Below are 22,624 nucleotides of genomic sequence, written 5' to 3'. Positions count from 1 at the left end.
TGATGGAAACCTTCTCAACTTAGATCAACAGCATGCATTTGAAGATGACGACAATGCTGATGTGAGACATGTGCAAATGAAGGCATTCACCATCAAAGAATACGAAAAAATATTTCAAACTCTGGAAGCTTTAAAACAAGTTATGGATGCTGACCCCAACATCCACCGAAGCATGCAACCGCCGAGATATGGATAAAGTTTTCAACGACTACAAGCACATGTATGAAGACTTAAAGAAAGAGAAGACAGTTCAATGTAGTCTGCTAAAATATTTTAATAAAATGTAATAACATTTTCTTTGCTTAGTTTATAATAAACTTGAATCAAAAATACATTTTTATTATCTTTTGGTGATATATACAATAATAAATAGATAAAAAATAAATTGTGGTTAAAAATTTTTATTACATATTTTCATTGAGGTGGGAATATTAAGAATTCGTTTAATACAGTTGTTTCGCAGGATTCATTAGTTTTTCTAATTGAGGCTTTGCTCTGTTTCTAATATCTCCATATATTCAAGTCATTGCTTTTATATCTCTTTTTACTTCTTAGGCTGCTTACTTTTGTTTTCAAATCTCTTTACATTAACTAGTGTTAGGCTAAAACGCCATATGTCTCTAGAAATTTCAGTTATTATTTCCAGTTCTAATTTTGTGGCAACTGTAAAGTTCACAAGCCATTTTTCTAAAAGATCTGCCTTTTAAATCTAATAATTTTTATTTTACATCTTCCATTATATTGGTAACTAAATTTTATTTTCATTTACGTTTATGCGTTTTACCTATTTGCTTATGGTTTAGTTCAAAATGATGAAGACACAATGTTGCTTTTTTGCTTGCAATTCCGGCCATTGACACCTGATGAGAGACCAGTTTTTAAGTTGTGTGGCAGTGTTATGTATTTTTATTATGCATATTTTAATAGTTATCTTCACTCTCTGTCTTTCTTACTTTCTTTATAACTTTTTTTTAAAACTTTTCTTTTATTCCTTTTCCCATCCCCTTATCACTTTATTGTCCCTGCTCTGCTTAGGTTTAGCATTTTCTGCCTCAGATTGCACTAGACGACTTCCCCATTTTTCTACTTTTCTTATTTCTACATTCATTTTCTTGTTATTCTCTTTAACACACACAAATACATATTTTTTTCCTTTTTCAATTTATAAACACCCTGTATAATGAAATAAACACCTCTTTGTCTCTGCTATCCTAATTCCAATACATTGACAGAATCCCATAAACTCTCGTAGCCACTTGTCTACTTTTCAGAGAACTTCATATTATATTGTATAATTATTCCAATTACACCCAAGTTATTTTTATTATAAACTATCTTGAGTTTGATGCTGCCAAAGTGGTACAGTATTCTGAGATTATTGCTACTCAGATGTAAGATATTTTGAGTTAAATCTTAGATGCCATTTCCCAGCCCATCCAAATCTAGGTTTGATATTTATATAAAATATCAGAATGGCTACATTTTTGGATCTTCTAAAACACAATTACCACTACCGATTATTGTCCTTTAAAATATCTGTCATTTAGTACTTGTTTAGGATGGGCACTAAATGGCTCATTTTTTGTGGGTTGTAGCAGTTTCTGTGTTAGATGTAATTAATTACAGTGATAAAATTAAAAAAAAAAATTACCTGGTTTTCTTTTGTTGTTTAGTAATTACTATATTTATTTATTTATTATTTTACAGGATTCAAATCAGCAAAGTAATCATGGAGAAGTATGATATCCCATACTTCAGAAAACTGCTATCAGAAGAAACTGACCGGCTAGTTATTTTATGTAAAAAATGGCAAATTGAAGCAAAAGCTCCAGAAATTCCAGATGATGGTATGGTATTAAATTTCATAACTTACACCTGTTTAATAACAGCTAGTCAACCAGTGGTGACAATATTGTTCTTCTGTTTATTGTATTTTCAGAGGCAGTGCCATTTAACAGTTTTGAATGACTGCATGCTGCATAAAGCTCTCTTTAACTAAAAGATGAAAAAAAAAATTTTTTTTTTAAAAGAACAGTTTTCAGCAGCATGTTTTAAAATAAAAATACATTTGGCAACATTATTAAAAAAAAAAAATTAGCCAAGAATGTACCACCACTTTTTCAATATTTCTCATTGGGTTGATTAGATTTTTCTATAAAAAAGAACAGTTTTTGGTTTTGTGTATAATAGTGGTAAATTTTTCTGCATATTTCTTTTTGGTATAATGATGCTTTGTTGTGTGGAAATTTCTTCTTTCCAACATTTTCTGTTGAACTCTCTTTCTTTTTAAGGCTTAGGACAAATACGAACAACAATAGGCCAAACAGAACTTCTTTTGAATCAGAGGTTTCAGCAGTTTTCTGGCTTAATTGACAACTGTGAATTCCACAGAGGTGAAAAGAAAACCACGTGTCAAGATCTTTGTGGTTTTTGGGATATGATATATTTTCAGGTAATGATATGAAATTATTAATTCAGTCTAACAGATTTGAGAGAGTACCTTGTGATTATGTATCTAATGGTTTAGTGCAGTAATGTGCCTCAAGTCTATCCAAGTTTGGCTCTGTGTTAAAAGTATTCTCTCCAATACCTGTATCACAAATAGTTTATCAAGGCAAAAATGGAAATCAGTTCTACGGCTTTTTTTTTTTTTTTTTTTTAATTACTGGGATTAAAAGATTTGTATTCTGAATTTGTGTGTTCAAGTTGATCACAGCAACCAGTGTACTGCTGAGTAGGAGTAAAATTATTGCCTTACGTACCAGTATTTTCTAAAATAGCTTTGAATACAGTTAACTTGTAAAAAATATTTTATTACCGAACAGTTGCCCATAGTTATTACTGATCAATAAAAGAAAATAACAATTAATTATGATTTTTGGTGATACTTTGTACTCTGTGCTACACCTCAACTTGGCTAGTACCAGCTTTTAAAAGTAGCAGGTTAAACACACATTTCATAACAAATTGATAGTATACTATCTGCATTATTATTGGTAATTTCTGCTACAGTGAGTACCCTTTATACAGATAAGTCATGAGATTTAACATAATTTTCTAAAGATTTTCCTGAGATTCCTATGAGTTTAAGGCTATCAATTGTCTGGCAATAAAATGCTAATTTTTCTGTAACTAAATAAATATGTGAGAGCATTGATATACGTATTTGATCCAAAACATGGATTTTAAATAAATAATCATTTGATCAATTCATTTTAATATATTTATAATTGGAGGAAAATCCTGTATTTGAATCGAGATGATTTATCAATAGAGATTAAGCACTCATTTTCAAGAGATAACTAGTTTAGCAATCAAAAAAGAAATCAAGAGATGATTCTAGTTGTTGCAGAAATAGCACATTTTTCAACAGCTAATTGCTGTCCATTTGCCTAAACCTTATATTTAAATAACAAAAACTTAACCATAAGCAAATGTGCATTAATATTAAATATGAAATTACTGATGGGCATGTGCAAGTTATTTCTGTAGGTCTCATGATCTAGGTCAGGGATGGCAAGCCAGTGGTATACATTGGAAAGTGTACAAGCACATGGTCATCCATATATTATAAAAAAGGCCTGATCATTGCCTTATACAAGGGGATAATCACATCCATATTCCTGCTAGCAAAATTCCTTGAAAAAACACCATGAGCTACTCTTGCAGCCTTTTTGCACTGCTCAGAAAACTTCATATCTGACTACTTCACAATTACCTCCAGGTCTTTTTCATTCTCCACTACCCTGAGTGTACTACCACACAGTGGGTATGTTACTCTGTGGTTACTGATATGTATATGAAGCACTTTTTATTTGTCAATTTTAAACTTCAGGTGCCATCTCTCAGCCCATCTGCTCAACTCCAGATGCTGTTGCATACTGTCCTTACTGTTATTAACAACCCTACGAACCTTCGTATCATTTGCAAACTTGGACCATTAAGCCCGATATACCTTTATTAATATCATTGATAAATAGAGAATATAACAATGGGCCTAACACGGACCCCTGGGGAACAATACTAATAAAATTAGTCCACAAAGAGCAGCCCCATTGATTACCACTCTCTGTCTTCTCCCACTCAACCATTCCTTTATCCATAGCAGCAACTTGCTCTTAATGCCATACTGCTCCAACTTGTACAGTCGGCCCCTCTGTAGCCAGGTGGGTAGGAGCAGCAGTGCGTAGCACACACTTCTTGATTAGACCAGGGTTCGAACCCATGAGCCACCAAATATGGAGGATGCGGAAAAGTCAGGGAATGACCACTGCATATCCCCGGAGCAATATGGCCTTAGTTGCTAATGCTCCTAAAAACGAAATAACAACAACCAACTTGTACAGTAATCTTCCCTGTGAAGTAGTGTCAAAAGCTTTAATAAAAAAACCAAGTATATGATACCAAAATTATTTTTTGCATCCAGTTCCTTTGTGACCACATCATAGTATCCAATCAGATTAGTCAGACAAGACTTCCTCTTAACAAACCAATGCTGTGTCTGAACTATAACTGAAGTCTTGTCTAGATGATCCTACAGTGCTTCCTTAACCGGTGACTTCATTATTTTCCCCACAGAAGTTAAACTAACAGGCTTGTAATTACTCCTGTCACCTTTCGATCTGGTGCCTCCATATCCAGGTGAGCAGGAGCAGCGGTGCGTAGCACATGCTTCTTGATTAGACTGGGTTCGAGCCCGTGGCCACCAAATACAGAGGATGCGGAAAGGTCAGGGAATGACCACTGCATATTCCCGGAGCAATGTGGCCTTAGTTGCTAATGCTCCTAAAAACCAAATAACAAACAACCTTTCGATCCCCCTTTGTGAATTTGGGATACATTTGCACATCTCCAGTCCATGGGGACCTCCCCTGAGTCCAAGGATGCCCTCATAATCATGGCTAAGGGCCTACTTACTCCCTTTGCTGCCTCCTTTAATATGACTGGATAGATCCCATCCACCCCAGGTGCCTTCCTTATGCTTAACTTCAATTTTTTCTCCTCTTTGCTCTTAGTTATTACAAAATCCTTTAGCTCCCTGTTAGTTTTATAAACTTCTGGTATTCTACTCCCTTAATATAACTCCTCATGTGTGAATGTAGAGGCAAAATACTCATTCAGCTTGTCAGCTACCTCAGCAGGATCATCAACAATCGAACCATCAATATCAAGTGGACCAATCTGATTCATCCCCTTCCTTCTAGAGTTCACATAAGCAAAGAAATCTTTACTGTTTTTCTTTGTATCCTTTGCCAACGGTTTCTCGTAATCTGCCTTTGCTTGTGTAACCCCCTTTGTGACTTCATTACAGATGAACTTATATCTATCATAGTCTTCTTATTCACCTGATCATCTATATGTATCCCATGCATTTTTCTTCTCTGCCACGAGGTCCATTAGTTCAGATAACATCCATTTAGGCCTAAACCTTGAACGGTATATCTTAGTTGGGAGAAAAAGCCTAGTAGCTTACAAGATTAATTTCTTGAATGCATGTCAGTTAGAATTTGCTGTTGCAACATCATTAGTTGGTCCCACTGTATAGAATTTAAAAACTGTCTGACACAACTGTAGTCACCTTTACGAAAGCAAAATCCCTTCCCTTTACCCTGATGGCAGTTACATCTTTGAGTAAATCCCACATCAGTACACTGTGATCATTGCTGATAATCAGATCAAGAGTATTACTTCTCTGGTTGTCTCTCGAACATGCTGCTACAGAAAACAATCATCTTTGGGTTGGTCAAGCAATGACCAACCCAAAAGATCCAGTCTATATCTGGGAGGTTAAAATCCCCCATTATCAGGCATTCTGATTTACTGGCCTACTCTATTTCTCTGTACAGTTGTTCATTGTACTCATCAGAGTCATTACACTCCTATTCTCAGTTTTCAGTTTTGCTTTCCCAGTGCTTATATCACACCAAACTGACTCTGGATGCACTTCCTTAAATTTTGTTTCTTTACTAACAGCGTGATTCCTTCTATCCTTTCTGTGCACATTGTACTCCCCAAATTCCAATTCTGCATTTCTTATATTTGTGTGACAACACGTCTCTGATATCCCAACAATATCTGCCTCTGATGTCTTGACCAGCACCTCAAATTCATCAAATTTATTTACTATACTCCTAGCTTTGGTGTAAATGCAAGTATACTTGCACCTATTCTTACTCTTATTTATCTTAGCACAGCCCATGTATTTTGTTCCACGATGACTCCCAGCAGTCCTTAAAATCCCCAGCACCTTGCTTTCCAGGCTGCTGCTCATTCCAATAAAGCAGTGCAAGAATCACTTTCACTTCTGTCTGCGACTACTGTTAATCTATTAGTCTGTGAATCCCCCTCCAAGCCAGCAGTTTTCTGATCCACCTAACACTGTCTCAACACTGCCTGTTAACAAGCAAAGATCACACTGAGAAAAATTCTATCATTGAGCCTTGCACAATCTCTCCAGGGCCAAGCTGATTGACAAGGCTCTCGTCGTATACTCCCTCCTATTGTGTCTGGGCAGAATTGCAGACACTTTCAAATTTAACCGTAACTTGCAACTTCAATAAACTTTACTAAACTTCAATAAACTTTACTAAACTTCAATTTACTTCAATAAACTTTACTTTACTCTTTTTCAAAATTGACCTTTTTTTTTTTCAGCATTATCTTTTTATTATTATTATTTGTAAACTAATTTATTTTATGGTCTATCAGCCACATCTGGGGTGTGTGTGTGCACGTGTGCACATGCAGAATTATGCAGCAACAAAATTCTCATTAAAATCTTTTTAGTATTGTTACCTTTTTAATAATAATAATAATGGAGACTGTTTAGTAAACAGTCTATTGAATGCAAAAATTATTATTTTATTATTATTATCTTCTGTGGTACGTGAAATTTATTATAAATTTTTTTCAGTTTATTTTTGGTACGCAGGATGGAAAAGGTTTGTCATCGCTAATCCAGGCAAATTTTACTTTAATAATGTTTTATAGACTGGTGTATTAAATAGTAGTTAAAAAACTTTCACCTGCTAGTAAGGGTTTCCCTTAATATATAAGAAATGTTTAAATATTAAGCATTTTCTTTACATTGTAAAATATTAACACATTAAATGCATAATATTAATACAAGATATATTCCTAGGGGCCACTGACTTTTTTTTTTTTTTTATATATGCCATCTATGACACTACATGGAACTGTGCAATTTGAGAAATAAAGTAAATGCAAGCATTGCACCTTATGGCAATTAATATGTTGAATAAAAGTACCGTAGGTGGCTAAACACGTCTTAGATATTAATAGGTTATTATCATACAAATTGTTTAAACACCCATGTCAAATTTACTCCCCTGTCTAGGTTTTGGACAACTGCTCTTTAAGGTGTCTCATTACTCATCACTGTCAATGTGCAAGAACTTGCCTTTCAGAGCGCTTTAAAAAGAGCACTGAAAGGCAGGTGGACCTTTCTGAATATCAATTCCATTGATCATTTTAGAAGAACGATCCAAGGAATTAATATTCAGAAAGTGAAACCTTCATATTATGTACATATTGCAGGTAAACCTACATATTAAGATGTTCACTTTATTCATTTTTCAATAGAGAAAGAAATTGTTTTTTTATTTTCATTATTATATTTATATGTATAAGGTTGAAGACATTGACAGAAAGTTTAAATGTTTAGAAGATATGAAGAAAAATGGTTGGCAGTGTGAACTTTTCTTAAATTCAGTTCAGAGAAGTTCACCAAAAAAGATTAATCTAATGGTGAGTTTTTTGTTGGAAAATTTTTGTCTCTGAATTAATCAGTAACTGTTTTATGATACTTAAAGCATATAATTTTCTCTTAGTGGTAGTGTGGACTATACAGTGTATGTCTTCTATTAATGAAATGTTTGGTTACACAAAAATAAACACTATTGTTAAATTATTCAGCTTTTATTCTTATCAGTGTTGGTAGTGTAGTTGACAAAATATTTTTTTTCTTGATTTCTCTTGTGCTTTTTGCTGTCTGTGTTGATACACTTGTTTTTAATAAACAGGTGTATCAACACATCCATCCATGGTATGTGTGTTGGTATGGTTGTTTATTATATTTAAAAAGCTAGCTTAACTCTTAGCATATGTTTTTGTGTTGGAAAACCAATATCCCTATGTGCAGTAATAAGGATGCATATTGTATTTCTCATCCAGCCATTTGATTAATATTAGTATTAGCAAAATGATGCAAGGAAACAAGCTATGTAGCATCAGCCAAAGTGTCACCTTCCCTTCTTTCATTTACCTCTTTCTTTCAAGTATTTATTCCAATGGTGAATCACTCTTTGACTAAAAGAAAATTTTTAGACATCTAGGCTACAGTTATTTTCCCCTCAATTTAAATGTATATCTCCTTGTATCTGCACATGACTGAGAGTAAAAATACTTTGAGAGGTTTTGGTAAACTAAATTGTAATTTAGTTTACTCCAAACGTTGTAGCTCACAACACTCAAGTCTTCTCTCTCTCAGAATACTCTTTTATGCCTTTTCTCTCCACCCTTTCCAGCAGGTCCACATCTTTCCTAAAATGGAATCTCCAAGTGTGTATGCAATATGTAAGATATAGACAAAGTTCTTTCTTCTTTATATAATGGAATGATCATCTCTTTATTTCATATTAAACTATATAGCTCCTACTATACTACTAGGTCCTTGTCAATATTTTCAACATGAGTTTGGTGTTACTCTAGGATTACTGCCACAAAGATTCAAGGCCCCAGCTGATGTTTCTCAGTCCATCCAGATAGTTTATTGAAATCTTGTTGAAATAGCACACCCTGGTTACTGTCATTAACTATCCCGCCTATCTTTATATCATCAGCAAACTTAGACATTAAACTTGAAATACCTTCATGAGTATCACTAATGAATATTAAAAGCAGTAAGCTGAGTTAAGAAGTGAACTTTGTGGGACCCCACTGATAACATTAGTTCATGAAAACTAATAGCTATTCTTTGTTTCCTACCACTTAACCATCCCTTTATCCATAGTAGTAAATTGCCATTTTTTCTGCATTGCTCCAATTTACATGACAGTCACTCATGTGGGAATGTAACAAAAGTGTTACTAAGTAAATGCCAAAATTATTCCTTATATATAATTCTCTACTAACTTCCTTGTAGCTAATTAGAATTAGTGTTAGCCATGTGGTTGCATGGAAGCCTGAGGCTTTTGATGCACCAAAAAAAAAAAAAAAAATACAATAGACTTTCAGAATAACGGCACCTTTGGGGATTCAAGATGCCGTTATTTCCATTTTTCCATTATCGGGAAAGTTTGGTTTTTAATATATTTAAGGCAGAAATAATGAGACTAAATAAGAAATAGAGAGATTAAGAATGCAATTTCATTAACTGCACAAAAAACAAACATTTTGACAATCCAGTGTTATACTCTGCCATTAATACACTCCTACTTACACCCATTCCAATTTCTATTATAATATCAAATTTGTCACTAAGCTTTAATGTTCTCCTTTTCTTCTCTGTATGAGGTTTATTAACTTTTAGGAGCCATGGTGAGGGGTTTTTAATTTAAAGTAAATGTAAGACACCGGTATAATCTGTCATATCAGTACAGAATTCACTTTCAAAATGACAAATGCTTAAACAAATGCAGTAATCACGTGACGCTGTTTTTTTTTTTTTTTTTGCACTGCAAGACATCTGCGCTGTACGTAAACATCCGATCTCAATGTGCCATTAGCTTGAATGTTCTGTTATTTAGAGTGCCATTATTTCTACAGTCTACTGTAATTAATTAATTAAAAATAATAATTAATAAAATAAAATAAATTATCTATTTGACCCTCCTGATGTGAGAGTACCTATCTAATTTACCTTTGAATTTCTCCATGCAGTCAGATCCAGCCATTCGTGGAGATAACTTATGCCAGCAACTGGCTGACTAAAAGAAAATTTACTGCAATCCATCCAAACTTCTTCCCCCTGTAATTTGAATTTATGGTCTCTAGTCTTGGAATCATTTATAACTGAAAATTTCATTTTCATTCATTTTACACAGTCTTATACACCTCAATCAGATCTCTTCTGAGATATCTAGTTTCCAATCTCTGCAGCCCACGTATTCAGTTTTTCCTCATGTGGGAACAATTTTTCTGATCTTACCAGGCATGTTACCCATCTTTGATCTCTTTCAAGAAGGGATTAAAGGACTCCATACTTGAACAATATTCCAATTGTGGTATTACAATTGCCTTATATAGTGGAATTATGACCTCCCTATCTACAAGCAAATGTTTAATAAATCATTAATAGGGCACCATTCACCTTCTTTGCTGCCTATCTGCATTACTCTGTGAACTTCATGTCCAAGTGTCTGCAATTCTGCCCAGACACAATAGGAGGGAGTATATGATGAGAGCCTTGTCGATCAATTCGGCCCTGGAAAGACTGTGCAAGGCTCAAGGGGTAGAATTTTTTTCAGCCTGGACTGTACTTGTTAACAGGAGAGATTGCTTCTACAGGGATGGGATACACTTAAATAGAAAGGGTGCAAGAATATTTGCTGATGCTATCGAGGCACTGTTAGGTGGGTTGGAAAACTGCTAGCTTGGGGGATACAACGACTAATAGATGAACAGTAGCCACTGGCAGAGGTGAAAGTGATTCTTGCACTGCTTCTATTGGAATGAGCAGCAGCCTGGAAAATAAGATGCAGGATATTTCAGAGATTGCTGGGAATCATTGGGGTACAAGTAAACACATGGGTTGTGTTAGGGTAGCTAAGAAAAAGAACAGGTGCATGTATAGTTGTGTGTACACCAATGCTAGGAATTTAGTAAATAAATTTGATGTTGAGGTATTACTCAAAACATCAAAGGCAGGTATTGTTGGGATATCAGAGACGTGGTGTCACACAGATATAAGGAATGCAGAACTGCAATTTGGGGAGTACAACGTCTACAGAAAGGATAGACTGGATAGGAAGGGAGGAGGGGTTATGCTATTAGTTAAGAAATACATAAAATCCAAGGAAGTGAAGCCAGTGGACATCGCTGGACAGTGCAGTGTCGAGTCAGTTTGGTGTGACATAAGCATTGGGAGATCAAAATTGAGAGTAGGAGTGTGCTATAGGCCTAATGACTCTGATGAGTATAATAATAAACTGTACAGGGAAATAGAGTGGGCCAGTAAATCAGAGAGTCTTATAATGGGGGATTTTAATTTCCCAGATATTGACTGGAATTTGTGGTTTGGTCACTCGCACACTAGCAAGGCTTTTGTGGATTTATTGGATGATTGTTTTCTACATCAGCATGTTCGGGAGGCAACTAGAGGGAGGAATACTCTTGATTTGATTATCAGTAGTGATTCTTCATGCATTAAGAATCTGCAGATAAATGAACCACTAGGTGGCAGTGATCACAGTGTGCTGAAGTGGGATTTACTCAAAGAGGTAACTACCATTAGGGGTAAAGGGAAGGGTTATTGCTTTCATAAAGGCGACTACGATAGACTGAGACAGTATTTAAATTCTATACAGTGGGACCAACTGATGATGTTACCAACAGCAAATGCAAAATGGGAAGCATTCAAAGAACTTATCTTAGAAGCTACTAGGCTTTACATACCAACTAAGAAATATTGTTCAAGGTTTAGGCCTAAATGGATGTCAGATGAACTAATGAGGCATATCGCAGAGAAGAAACATGCATGGGATACATAGAAATTAACACATGACACAGAAGCCTATGATAGATACAAGTTGATCTGTAACCAAGTTACAAAGGAGGTTAGGCAGGCGAGGGCAGATTACGAGAAATCTTTGGCAAGGGATGCAAAGAAAAACAGCAAAGAGTTCTTTACTTATGTAAACTCTAGAAGGAAGGGGATGAATCAGATTGGTCCACTTGATATCGATGGGTCAACTGTTGATGATCCTGCTCAGGTAGCTAACAAACTAAATGAATATTTTGCATCGACATTCACACATGAGGAGTTATTTAGCGAGGGGAAAGCCAGAGGTGTATTCAACTCTAGCAGTAAGCTAGAAAATCTTGTAATAATTGAGAGTAAAGTGGAGGAGAAATTGTTGAAGATAAACACAAGAAAGGCACCCGGGGGTGGATGGGATCTATCCAGTTATATTAAAGGAGGCAGCAGAGGAAGTAAGCAAACCCTTAGCCATAATTATGTGAGCTTCCTTGGACTCAGGGGAGGTACCCATAGACTGGAGATATGCAAATGTGACCCCAATTCACAAAGGAGGATCAAAGGCTGACAGAAGTAATTATAGACCTGTGAGTTTAACTTCTGTTCCAGGAAAATTAATGGAGGCACTAGTTAAAGAAGCACTGCAGGATCATTTAGACAAGACTTCAGTTATAGCTCGGACACACCATGGTTTTGTTAAGGGGAAGTCTTGCCTGACCAATTTGATTGGATACTATGATGCAGTCACAAAGGAACTGGATGCAGGGAATAACTTTGATATTATATACTTGGATCTTAGAAAGGCTTTTGATACTGTTGCACATGGAAGACTGCTGCACAAATTGGAGCAGTGTGGCATTGGAGGCAAATTGCTGCTGTGGATAAAGGGGTGGCTGAGGGGGAGAAGACAGAGAGTGGTAATCAATGGACACTGCTTGTCGTGGACTAATGTTATTAGTGGAGTCCCTCAGGGCTCAGTGTTGGGTCCATTATTGTTTTCTGTATTTATAAATGATATTGATGATGGTATATCAAGCTTAATGTCGAAGTTTGCAGACGATACAAAGGTAGGCAGGGTTGTTAAGGACACTACTGACACTATGCTGCTGCAACAGGATCTGGAAAGGTTGAGCAGATGGGCTGAGAGGTGGCAAATGAAGTTTAACATTGACAAATGTAAAGTACTACACATGGGGAAACAGCAACCCCAGAGCAACGTATCAACTCTGTGGTACTACACTGACAGTGGTAGAGAATGAAAGGGACCTGGGGGTGGTTGTGCAGGTAGATATAAAGTTCTCTGAGCAGTGCAGACTGGCTGCAAGAGTAGGTCATGGTGAATTGTCAATGATATATAGGAATTTTTCTAGCAGGGATAAGGAGGTGATTATTCCCTTGTATAAGGCAATGGTCAGGCCACACCTAGAGTACTGTATACAGGTCTGGAGGCCTCATTTCAAGAAGGATGTAGAGCTGCTGGAACGAGTACAGAGAAGGGCAACAAGATTAGTGAATGGAACAAAGGGTTGCTCTTACGAAGAAAGGCTTAAGTTTTGCAAATTACAGTGTCTGGAGACTAGGCACCAGCGAGGTGATCTGATGGGATTCTTCCACTCGCTCAGAATAATCACCTGAGAGGGCATAAATTCAAATCGAGGAAAGACAGATGTAGGATAGACGTGCGGAAATTTGCCTTTAGCCAGCGGGTGGGTGGTTGGTGGAACAGACCTCCATCCCTTGTCATGGAAGTTGATAGCCTAAATAAGTTTAAGGCTCAGCTGGACAGGTATTTTGAACGAACAGAGGGGTGAAGTGGAAGTGGTTTTTTTTTTTTTTTTTGGCTAATGCTGCATAAGCTTGCTTTCTTGCATCAAATGCCTCTACTAATGCTAATGCTAATACTTCGTGGTAGGGGAGTTGCTATTATTTGGACTAATGCAATGTGAAGGAACTAATGAGGATTGAGAATGTTATGCATGAGATTTCTAATCAATGAGAAAATTTGACATTGTGAATATAGTAGTTTAGTTTTAATGCTCATTTTATGAGCAGAAATGAAAAAAATCGGAAATATTCATTGATGCCAAGCCTGTGGGCTAATTTTGCTTGTGCAGTCACAAAAATTTGCATCATTGTAAATAGATATGGAAATGTGCTGATTTTGATATGCTGAATTTGTGAGGTTGTATTGAAATTCTGTCTGTAGGATGTATTTCTGTTATAAAATAAGGTGTAGCGTGCTGCATAAAATGGTTAAAATTACCTGATGGAATTTTTATATCATGAGAATTAATATCAGATTTAATTCCAAAAAATTCAGATTTGTTTATCTTCTTTAAAAGCAGAAAAACATATTTGAATTTTTTGGTTTAGTGTGGTGGGAATTTAGGGTTTTAGAGAAGTTTTTAGGCACATTGGCATATATGCATAAGAACCTATTGTCTTCACCATGTCTGCCCACCTGCCTGTAACAACTTGACTCCCAGCAGATAGCTATTCTCGAAATTTTATATTTGGTTCATATAGAAAGATTTTTGAGCCACCCCAATTTTCATTACAATCAGACAAATAGAAATCTGGCAGTTATTTCTTTTTTCCATACAATTTGTATGTAAAAAAGATATTCATAGATTAAATATAGTTTTAATGCTGTATTAATAGCTTTATACAGTCTGTGCATGCTTCATGTGTATATTTTTATGTAAGACTCATGAACATGATGAGCTTGTGAAAAGATGCATATATATAGAAAAAAAAAATTTCTTTAAAAAAATATGGGAGAATAGAGATAAATATTATACAGTTGTAATTAAATTGAATGGCTAAGTTTTGAGAATGTAAAACTATAGTTTTATTAAGTGTTCTATAAAGTTATAATGTTAGTAATTAATTGATAAAAAGATAACTTTACTTTTCACTTCAGTTAATCACAGAAAAAGAAAATTTCAATTCAAAATAAGAAATTAGGATGAACGCACTGCATTCATTACCTAACATGTAGTGGAACTATGTTATCATATGTTTAGATCTTAATAAGAAAAAGTTCAATTGATATAACATTTTCAGCATATTATTTATTTATTTATTTTTTTTTTTTATTGGTCCCTAGAAAGCTTTTAAGATCAATCATAGCTTCCCTATCCCCACTACAGAACTGTATTCATATAAATAGTAGTAGTAGTAATGGCAAATATGCAAGAAAGCAAGCTTATATAGAATTCACAAAAAAAAAAAAAAAAAACCCTACACAGTTCACCCATCCATACCCTCCAAGAATTTGTCTAGTTCTTGAATTTATTCAACTCGTCCACTTCCACAACAACAAATGGAAGCCTGTTCTAAATCAAACCATCTGCTGGCTAAAGGCAAACATCTGCACATCTATCTTGAAACCATCCTTCCTCAACTTGATTGTTTATTTGCTTGTTTTGAATTTTATTGACACATTAGTAACTATGGCTATAATGTACCAATCCTCAACTTGAATTTATGCCAATTGAGTGTAGTCTTATTAAGAGGAAGAATGTCATTAACATTTAGCTTACTCAATCTATTTAAGGCTTTAAACATCTCAATCAGATCTCCCCGCAGGTGCCTATTCCTGAGATCTGCAATTTTCAAAACTGAAGCCTTCCCAGGTAAGTGCACCCTTTTATTTTCTTAACAATCTGGTTGCCCTTCTCTGCACTTATTCCAGCCAATATACACCCTTCCTAAAGTGAGGCCTTTAGACCTGTACACAATACTCAAGATGTGACCTTGGTTAATCATGAATTTGTGCCTCATGGCCAAATAGTCAACCAGCAGCATTATTACTTGGAGATTTTGAAGCATCTTAGAGAAAAAGTCCACCAAGAATGTCCTGAATGATGGCAGAACAAGGATTGGCTGCTTCACCATAACAGTGCTCCCACACATACTGCTATTTCTTTTGCAGCAATTTTTGGCCAATAAAAGCATGGTAGTTGTCCCCACCCTCCCTGCTCAACTGATTTGGCTCCTTGTGATTTCTTGTTTCCAAAAATGAAATCGCAGCTAAAAGGGCATCGCAAAAATCCAGGACATCCCAAAAATTGAAGAATAATCACAGAGTCCTGCATGCAATCCCAAAAAATCAGTTTCAGCAGTGGCAGAAATGCAGGACCATAAACTGCATAAACTCACATGGGGAATACTTTGAAGGGGACAACTATGATCAGTAACAAAAGCAAGCCTATTTCTTTTTATTGACTTGGTCCATGAACTTTTGGATATGCTCTCATGTTACTATTAATTTGGAACAAGAGCTCTGATCCATTTCAAAATTTCAGTACTTGCTTAGAATATTTTAGGAATCTTTGTAACAAATTTTCATATTGATGTGTTGGTTAATTTTGTTATAAATCATGATTTTTTTACAATTTGCTAACACTCCTGAAATGCAATACTGTACATTGACTAACTTGTTCAGTTTATAATATGCTTGTTAATGCCTTCAAACAGCAGCTTCTCAAGTTTCACTTTGTAAAAATTAGCACGAAGTTGTACCTGCACTTCTTGAAAATAATAGTATATAGAAACAGTCAAGCTGGTGCTACATTTTAAAATGCTTATTTTTGAAATTGTTATTCTGAAAATTTAAGCATACATCCCTAGGGGCTCACATCTGGTGAGTATGCGCTTGGCACACCCAGGGTCCAGAGCTGAATATCATTGTTCTTCTCTTTCTTGGTGTTTCCCTTCTACTTCTGACTCTTGTTCTCTCTCTTTCTCGTGGTAATGGAGAATTTTTTTTTTTTTTTTTTTTTTGGTTGGTGCAGCATAAGCCTCAGCCTTCCTTGCACTGTATGACTAATACAGGGAGTCCCCAGTATCCGAGTCCCCGCAGTTACGAGTATTTGAAAATTGAAGAATAAAGCTTTTTGCCTTGAGAAAATTGACCAAGCACATGAATATTTTTTGTGAGAATGATCTTCTTCATGATCGTGCAAAAAATGTTAAGCGTGAAGTTAAAGACATAACTAAATGCTACAACACAATTTTATCTGAAAAAATACGACAAAAAAAAAAAAAAACGAACAACTCTGGATTCATTCTTTATTCATACAACTGAAAAATAGCGTAACATCAATAAACCTTACATCATGTAACATTTTATAATAAAAAATGTCTAATAAAATAATTTTCTAATTTTTCAGTTCCTTCATCCATTTTTTACTATGTACAGGTACATAATAAACTCGTGAAGGATGAGCAGATATGGTTTAGATACACCATATCTGCTCATCCTTCACAACAAGTTGTGATGGGGCACTACCTCAAATACAGCAGACTCTTGATTTACTGGGATCGGATTAACCGGGACACTTCAAGACTCCAAATAAAAATTTAAAAAATCAACCAAAAATCATAAAATTCAAGTAATAACTGGAATAGGTATAAACAGATATTTTGCAAGTCATAAATAAGTGAAAAGGAGCGGCGTTATAAGTTGTCATTGGGAGATAATGTACCTATTATCTTGCAACTCCTGCTGTCTTCACATCCGCCACTCAAAAAAAAAAAAAAAAAGAGGCCAAATGTTTAGTTTGTTTTAGTGTGTTGCATTGATTGTTGTTCCGTCGCACTGCAAAAAGACAAATTTTGTTTCGTTATGTCAGGAATGTCAAATTTTTTTTATGTTGTATAGAAATCGCGAAAATAATGGGTAAACGCAAAAGAGTTGTGCTTTCAGTTAAACAAAGACTTGAAATTATTCAAAAGTTTTAAAATGGTGCATCCATTAAATCTCTAATGAACCATTATAATGTTGGTGACGAAACCATACAGCACCTCCGTAGCCAGGTGGGCAGGAGCAGCAGTGTGCAACACGTGCTTCTTGATTAGACTGGGGTTCAAGCCTGTGCCCACCAAATATGGAGGATGTGGAAAGGTCAGGGAATGACCACCGCATATCCCAGAGCAATATGGCCTTAGTTGCTAATGCTCCTAAAAACCAAATAACAAACGAAACCATACGCAACATCGTAAAAAATAAAGGGAAGCTATTAGATTTAAAATCGACATCCCAAAAAATAAAGGGAAGCATTGTATTGGACACACGAGTAGTACGTGGTAAGTTTTTTATCTATCGCTGTATTTTTTACGTACGTTGATGAACATTTTTAGCTACAGTAAGTCCCCGAATTACACAACTATGGATTTACGTAAATTTGTTTTCGCTCAAATTTTTTTTTTTTTTTAGGATTGTAAAATTTAAAACAACAAAAAAAAAAATAATAAGCAATTAGTAACGATGATCACGGCACACACACAAATTGCACAAGTGAGATCGGAGTAACAAACAAAAAAAATAGGAAAAAAAGAGAAGATTCTTACAATTATTTATGGTTTTTCTTTTTTTTTATGTGACTGAAGATGTTAATGAAGGGGACACACACTTCACCATAATAACGTAAAAACCCACAGAATTTTCCAGCTATTGGTATTATCACAAATGCAGTAAAATCAGGTTTACTACCCGTTTATAATAGATTGTGCTAACAGAAATGCCCAGTAAAACAGAAAGTGAAAATTGTTTTTTGGCAGTGACCTCAAGAAATGTGCTTTAGTAAAATGTGAGCTCACGCGGGGTGATAATAGTGGGTTTTCACCACAGAAAATTTCATTTTGACCGTTATCATGGTGCCGACTAAGAGAATAGTGACAGCAGTACTAGTACATCTACCAACAAAAGGAAAGCTATCGATTTGGATCAGAAAATCTGGGTGGTGGCGCCCACCGAGAATAATTAACAATAGTCTTCTCTTTCGTTACTTATTCGAGGTAGTGCAATACATGGGCAACTCATTGTGAAGGATGAGCACAATATGAGATACAGATGAAATGGTGCTTTTCACACTACTATCATAGTTTTTCTTTTAAGAGTTGTCTATGATGTATCTACACTGATAGGGTGCCTCCGTAGCCAAGTGGGAAGGAGCAGCAGTGCGTAGCACACGCTTCTTGATTAGACCGGGGTTCGAGCCCATCACCACCAAATACGGAGGATGCGGAAAGGTCAGGGAATGACCACTGCATATTCCCGGAGCAATATGGCCTTAGTTGCTAATGCTCCTAAAAACCAAATAACAAACAATCTACACTGATATTATATAGATATAGAATCTTAAAACTCTTAAAATATTACGCCTGGTTGCATTTAGTTTTATTTGAATATTAAAATACAAAAATTGATCCCCGTTTTAAGTGGATTCGTTTTAAATGGAATTTTCTGGGACCAATTATTCTTGGATATTGAGGATCCCGTGTAATAATAATAATATTTTGGTGTGTTTGATTCCTGTTAGAATATGGAAAGTTAATTGTTGTGGTGGTTTATTGACTACAATTAAACAGTTATAATAAAGTTGAATAAACTTTTCTAACCCATGGTGGCTACATCTCATATAAATAGAAATTTATATATTTAGTTTAGATTTTTTTTTCCAAGATTGACATTTATAAAATAAAATTTACATTATTGTACTTGTGTAGTTTTAGAGTTTTTAATTTATTTTTAACTGTTCTTTTCCTAATAGAAACAGAAGCAACTTGGGAATAAATGCCTAGGGCCAAAGGTTGATTCCTCGGCGAAAGCTTTTGTTTTAGCTGCAAGAAAACGGATTGCTGAAGCCAAAGCTAGAGAGGATTCTAGTAGCAGCAGCAGCACAAGTGAAGATATAGAAGAAAATAAAGAGAATGTGAAAGTTTTTGAAGCTCCAGGATTTTTTGTTGTTAGTAGTCCAGTTAAAGCTCACAATAAGAAATCTGGAAAAGGTACGGAAAAAAAGAAGCAACATTTGTTTATATACAGTGTTTTGTTGTCTTAGTTCTTAGATAAACACTTCCCTTTAATTTTCATATTTACTCTAATAACTGTTTTACTAGCATTAGTTTGCAGAATCAGCACAAGTTTGTAGATGTGTATATCTACAAATAGAAACTTTACATTGTAAGCAAAATTATTGAAAATCTGAACAAGTTAATAACGTGCATCTGGGAACAGTCTTTAATGAAGATGAAAGATTAGAGGTGGAAATGAACAATAGAATAGGTAAAGCAGGAATTGTAGGAGGCAGTAAAAAAAAATTCACTTGGAGCCAAATGAAATTAACCAAAAAATAAAATTAATTGTTAGTGTTGAGAGCTGGGCAAGAAAAAAGGGAATTGACCAATCCCTTATTTAGAATCTTCAGAAATTACAGTTATTAAGAAAAATAAATGGAACTAATGGAAGCAATAGGAAAAACCATATTACAAATAAGGGGAAAAATTTTGGGGGTAAAAAAAAATACAATGGTCATTCCAAAACTTTTTGCAATCAATGTTAAATAATAAAAAGTAAATAGTACTATTAAAATCTGTGTTGTTTATTTACCCTTTAAATGCTAAGTTTCATCAAAATTCTTAGATAGTTACTATTTTGTTGACAAGGTGCTTGTTTTTTTTTTAAAGATTACATAAACCAAAATGGAGATTGATCGTCAAAGTTTATGCACCATGATTTTCTATAATTTTAAATTGAATTTAATTGCTAAAGAATCTCATGAAAGGTTAGTGTATTCTTTAGGGAATTAAGCACTGTCAATCAGAACAGTTTTTAATTGGTTCAATGAATTTAAATATGGAAAAACCAATTTTGAAGATGAATCTTGCTCGAGGAGGCCATCGCGCCTGAAAAAATTGAACTGATAAGATTTTTACTGAGAGGAGATTGAATAATTACATGTCGATAATTAGAGAAAGATGTGGACATTAGATCAGCAGCAATTAATACTATCATTAATTATCGTTTAAAGTACAGGAAGTAATGATGGGGAGAAGGGAGATCAGCTAAACAGAGCAAAAATTAATGGTAATAGGCCTAGAGGAAGGTGGATTAGTGTTATCAAGCAAGCATTAGGAGCAGGGTTTACTCTATGATTAAATCTCTAATAGGAAATAAGATAGCATTGGATAAAATAGTGAATTGACAGTTAATAGTCCAGAAATTCTGGTTCTATGTTGTAGAGAATTTCAGCTTTTTAAAGCTGAAATAGGTATGATTACCTCCTTCAATTTTCAAAGCTATTTTCATGCTGTTCCATGTTATAAACTGCCATTGCTGTTACTTGGAAACAGATGGAAACTATACTGGAAGATTACATGACAGTTCGTACATAACTGGACACATTAAAGAGTAGTTGAAATGTCATTGAAAAAAAATAAAAATGTGTACATACTCCCCCAACAAAAAAAAGAAAATAATACTAAACAAAACTTTTCATAGGTGTTAATTGTGTAATCAACCAAAACACTTGCTGCATGCCATTTCCAAATTAGTAGGTATACAGCTGGGTGAACAAACTGATTTTAGAATTGGGGGGAAATGGTCAAAATAACCTTAGCATGAGTTTCATTTAGGGACCAAAGATCATATTAACTCGAGGGTTAATATAATTTTTTTTAAGTAGGACAGTAATTTATATGCTTTTTCTGCAATTTTATATCTTCTCTTCACCATACAGTTTTCTTGTGATTTATGGTTGTGTGCTCTAATTTTTAAGTTATAAGATTATGCTAATCTAACAAGTTGCATGCTTTTCATAGCAGAAACACTCTTGGTGTGATAATAACCTTGATAATTTTTTATTACTGTAAAATTTTAAGGCCAGCTTAAGTTTGCTATGATGTAATTTAATTGGATAAGAACAATACTGTGTATTTTTGCAGGTAACGTTTTGGAAAGAGATCCATCACAGATTGGGGCAAATGTAAGGAAACGCACTACTGCAAAAAACTATATTCCTTTGGCATGTATAACACGGTCTGCAAAACGGGCACTTCCAGTCAGTAATCATTATTAATCTCCATGTACGATGATGTGAATTTATTAATTTTGCTAGTAGTATTTTTTTAAAATTATTTATGTATTGCTTTTCATGTGTTTTAAAAAGTACTATAGCAAATTTTTTGATATGTGAAAGTATTATTTGTAGTATTTTTATTTTATTTTTTTGATACAGTAAAACTTCGTTAATTCAAATTTCAAGGGACCATAATATGTTGGTTTCAATTTAAGCAGGTTCAAAGTATTTGTACAAGATAAGAATGTGAAATATTAAGCTGTTGTTTATATAATTGTACATACCTGCTAAAGAGAGAGCATCTATAATTTTGGATATTATTTGCTGTGCAATTTGTTTGTAATCGTATTTTTTATTTTTATTATTTTTTTTTTTTCCAGTAGCGTAATTTATTCAGTGAGAGTAATAAAAATAAATTTTCTGTGTTCTATGACCAGCTCACATAAACACATATGGCATTTGTATGAGTTGGAGACCAGTTTGGTGTCACTTTAGAACAGCTAAAAATGTTTATGGTTACAGTTGTGGATTTTACAGCATTGAATTAAATTATTTTATCTGAGCGTAAATAAGAAAATAAATCTTTATTTATGGATGAGATTAACTACAGAAACTGCTTGAAAAAAATGCAACTATTACACCAAAATAAAGCATAACAAAAAAAAAAAACACAAGATGTTATACTTTTCTAATTTGAATACATCTTTTGTCTTCACAAAGTATTAAAAGCTACAGGAAAGTTTATGAAGCAGATTGTGGTTAATCTCTTTGTAAATAGCGATTTAATCTACACATACAATAACTTAATTCTACACAACCAAGCTAAAATTTCACAACTGTAATCAAACATACATTTTTCTAGTTGTACCAACACATTGGACATTTTCTCTCTTCCTTCACTCTCAGCTGTGTACCTTGTGGCTAAAATTGTGGAAACTTTTAAAAATATAGTTGTTTTTATAGCAAGTAGGACGAAGTTTTTCAAGTAAAAACACATGAAGGTATGCTATTTTCACTTTATTCTGTACTGAATATAATAAAC

At 34.5% G+C, this 22,624-nt stretch overlaps 1 protein-coding gene across 1 annotated transcript; it reads left to right on the top strand.

Annotated features, from left to right (window-relative positions):
* The first annotated feature begins 1,729 nt into the window (after positions 1-1,729).
* On the top strand, positions 1,730-21,582 carry LOC150082673 (DLG-associated protein 5-like). Its single transcript, XM_090378240.1, has 5 exons — positions 1,730-1,847; positions 2,292-2,452; positions 7,651-7,767; positions 19,276-19,513; positions 21,449-21,582. The coding sequence occupies exons 1-5, from the start codon at positions 1,730-1,732 to the stop codon at positions 21,580-21,582; spliced, it is 768 nt and encodes a 255-aa protein (XP_090234366.1).
* Positions 21,583-22,624: the final 1,042 nt, after the last annotated feature.

This window comes from Mastigoproctus giganteus, chromosome 7, assembly GCF_048544385.1.
Source record: "Mastigoproctus giganteus isolate SK-2022 chromosome 7, ASM4854438v1, whole genome shotgun sequence".
Classification (NCBI taxonomy): domain Eukaryota; kingdom Metazoa; phylum Arthropoda; class Arachnida; order Uropygi; family Thelyphonidae; genus Mastigoproctus; species Mastigoproctus giganteus.
The sequence above is the reverse complement of the archived record's forward strand: the minus strand, read 5'-3'. Positions and strand labels throughout refer to the sequence as shown.

Coding starts and splice junctions, on each gene's coding strand:
- LOC150082673 (XM_090378240.1), top strand. CDS start 1,730: ATGGAGAAGTATGATATCCCATACTTCAGAAAACTGCTATCAGAAGAA. Junction 7,768..19,275: donor CAAAAAAGATTAATCTAATG/GTGAGTTTTTTG, acceptor TTTTCCTAATAG/AAACAGAAGCAACTTGGGAA. Junction 19,514..21,448: donor CAATAAGAAATCTGGAAAAG/GTACGGAAAAAA, acceptor GTATTTTTGCAG/GTAACGTTTTGGAAAGAGAT.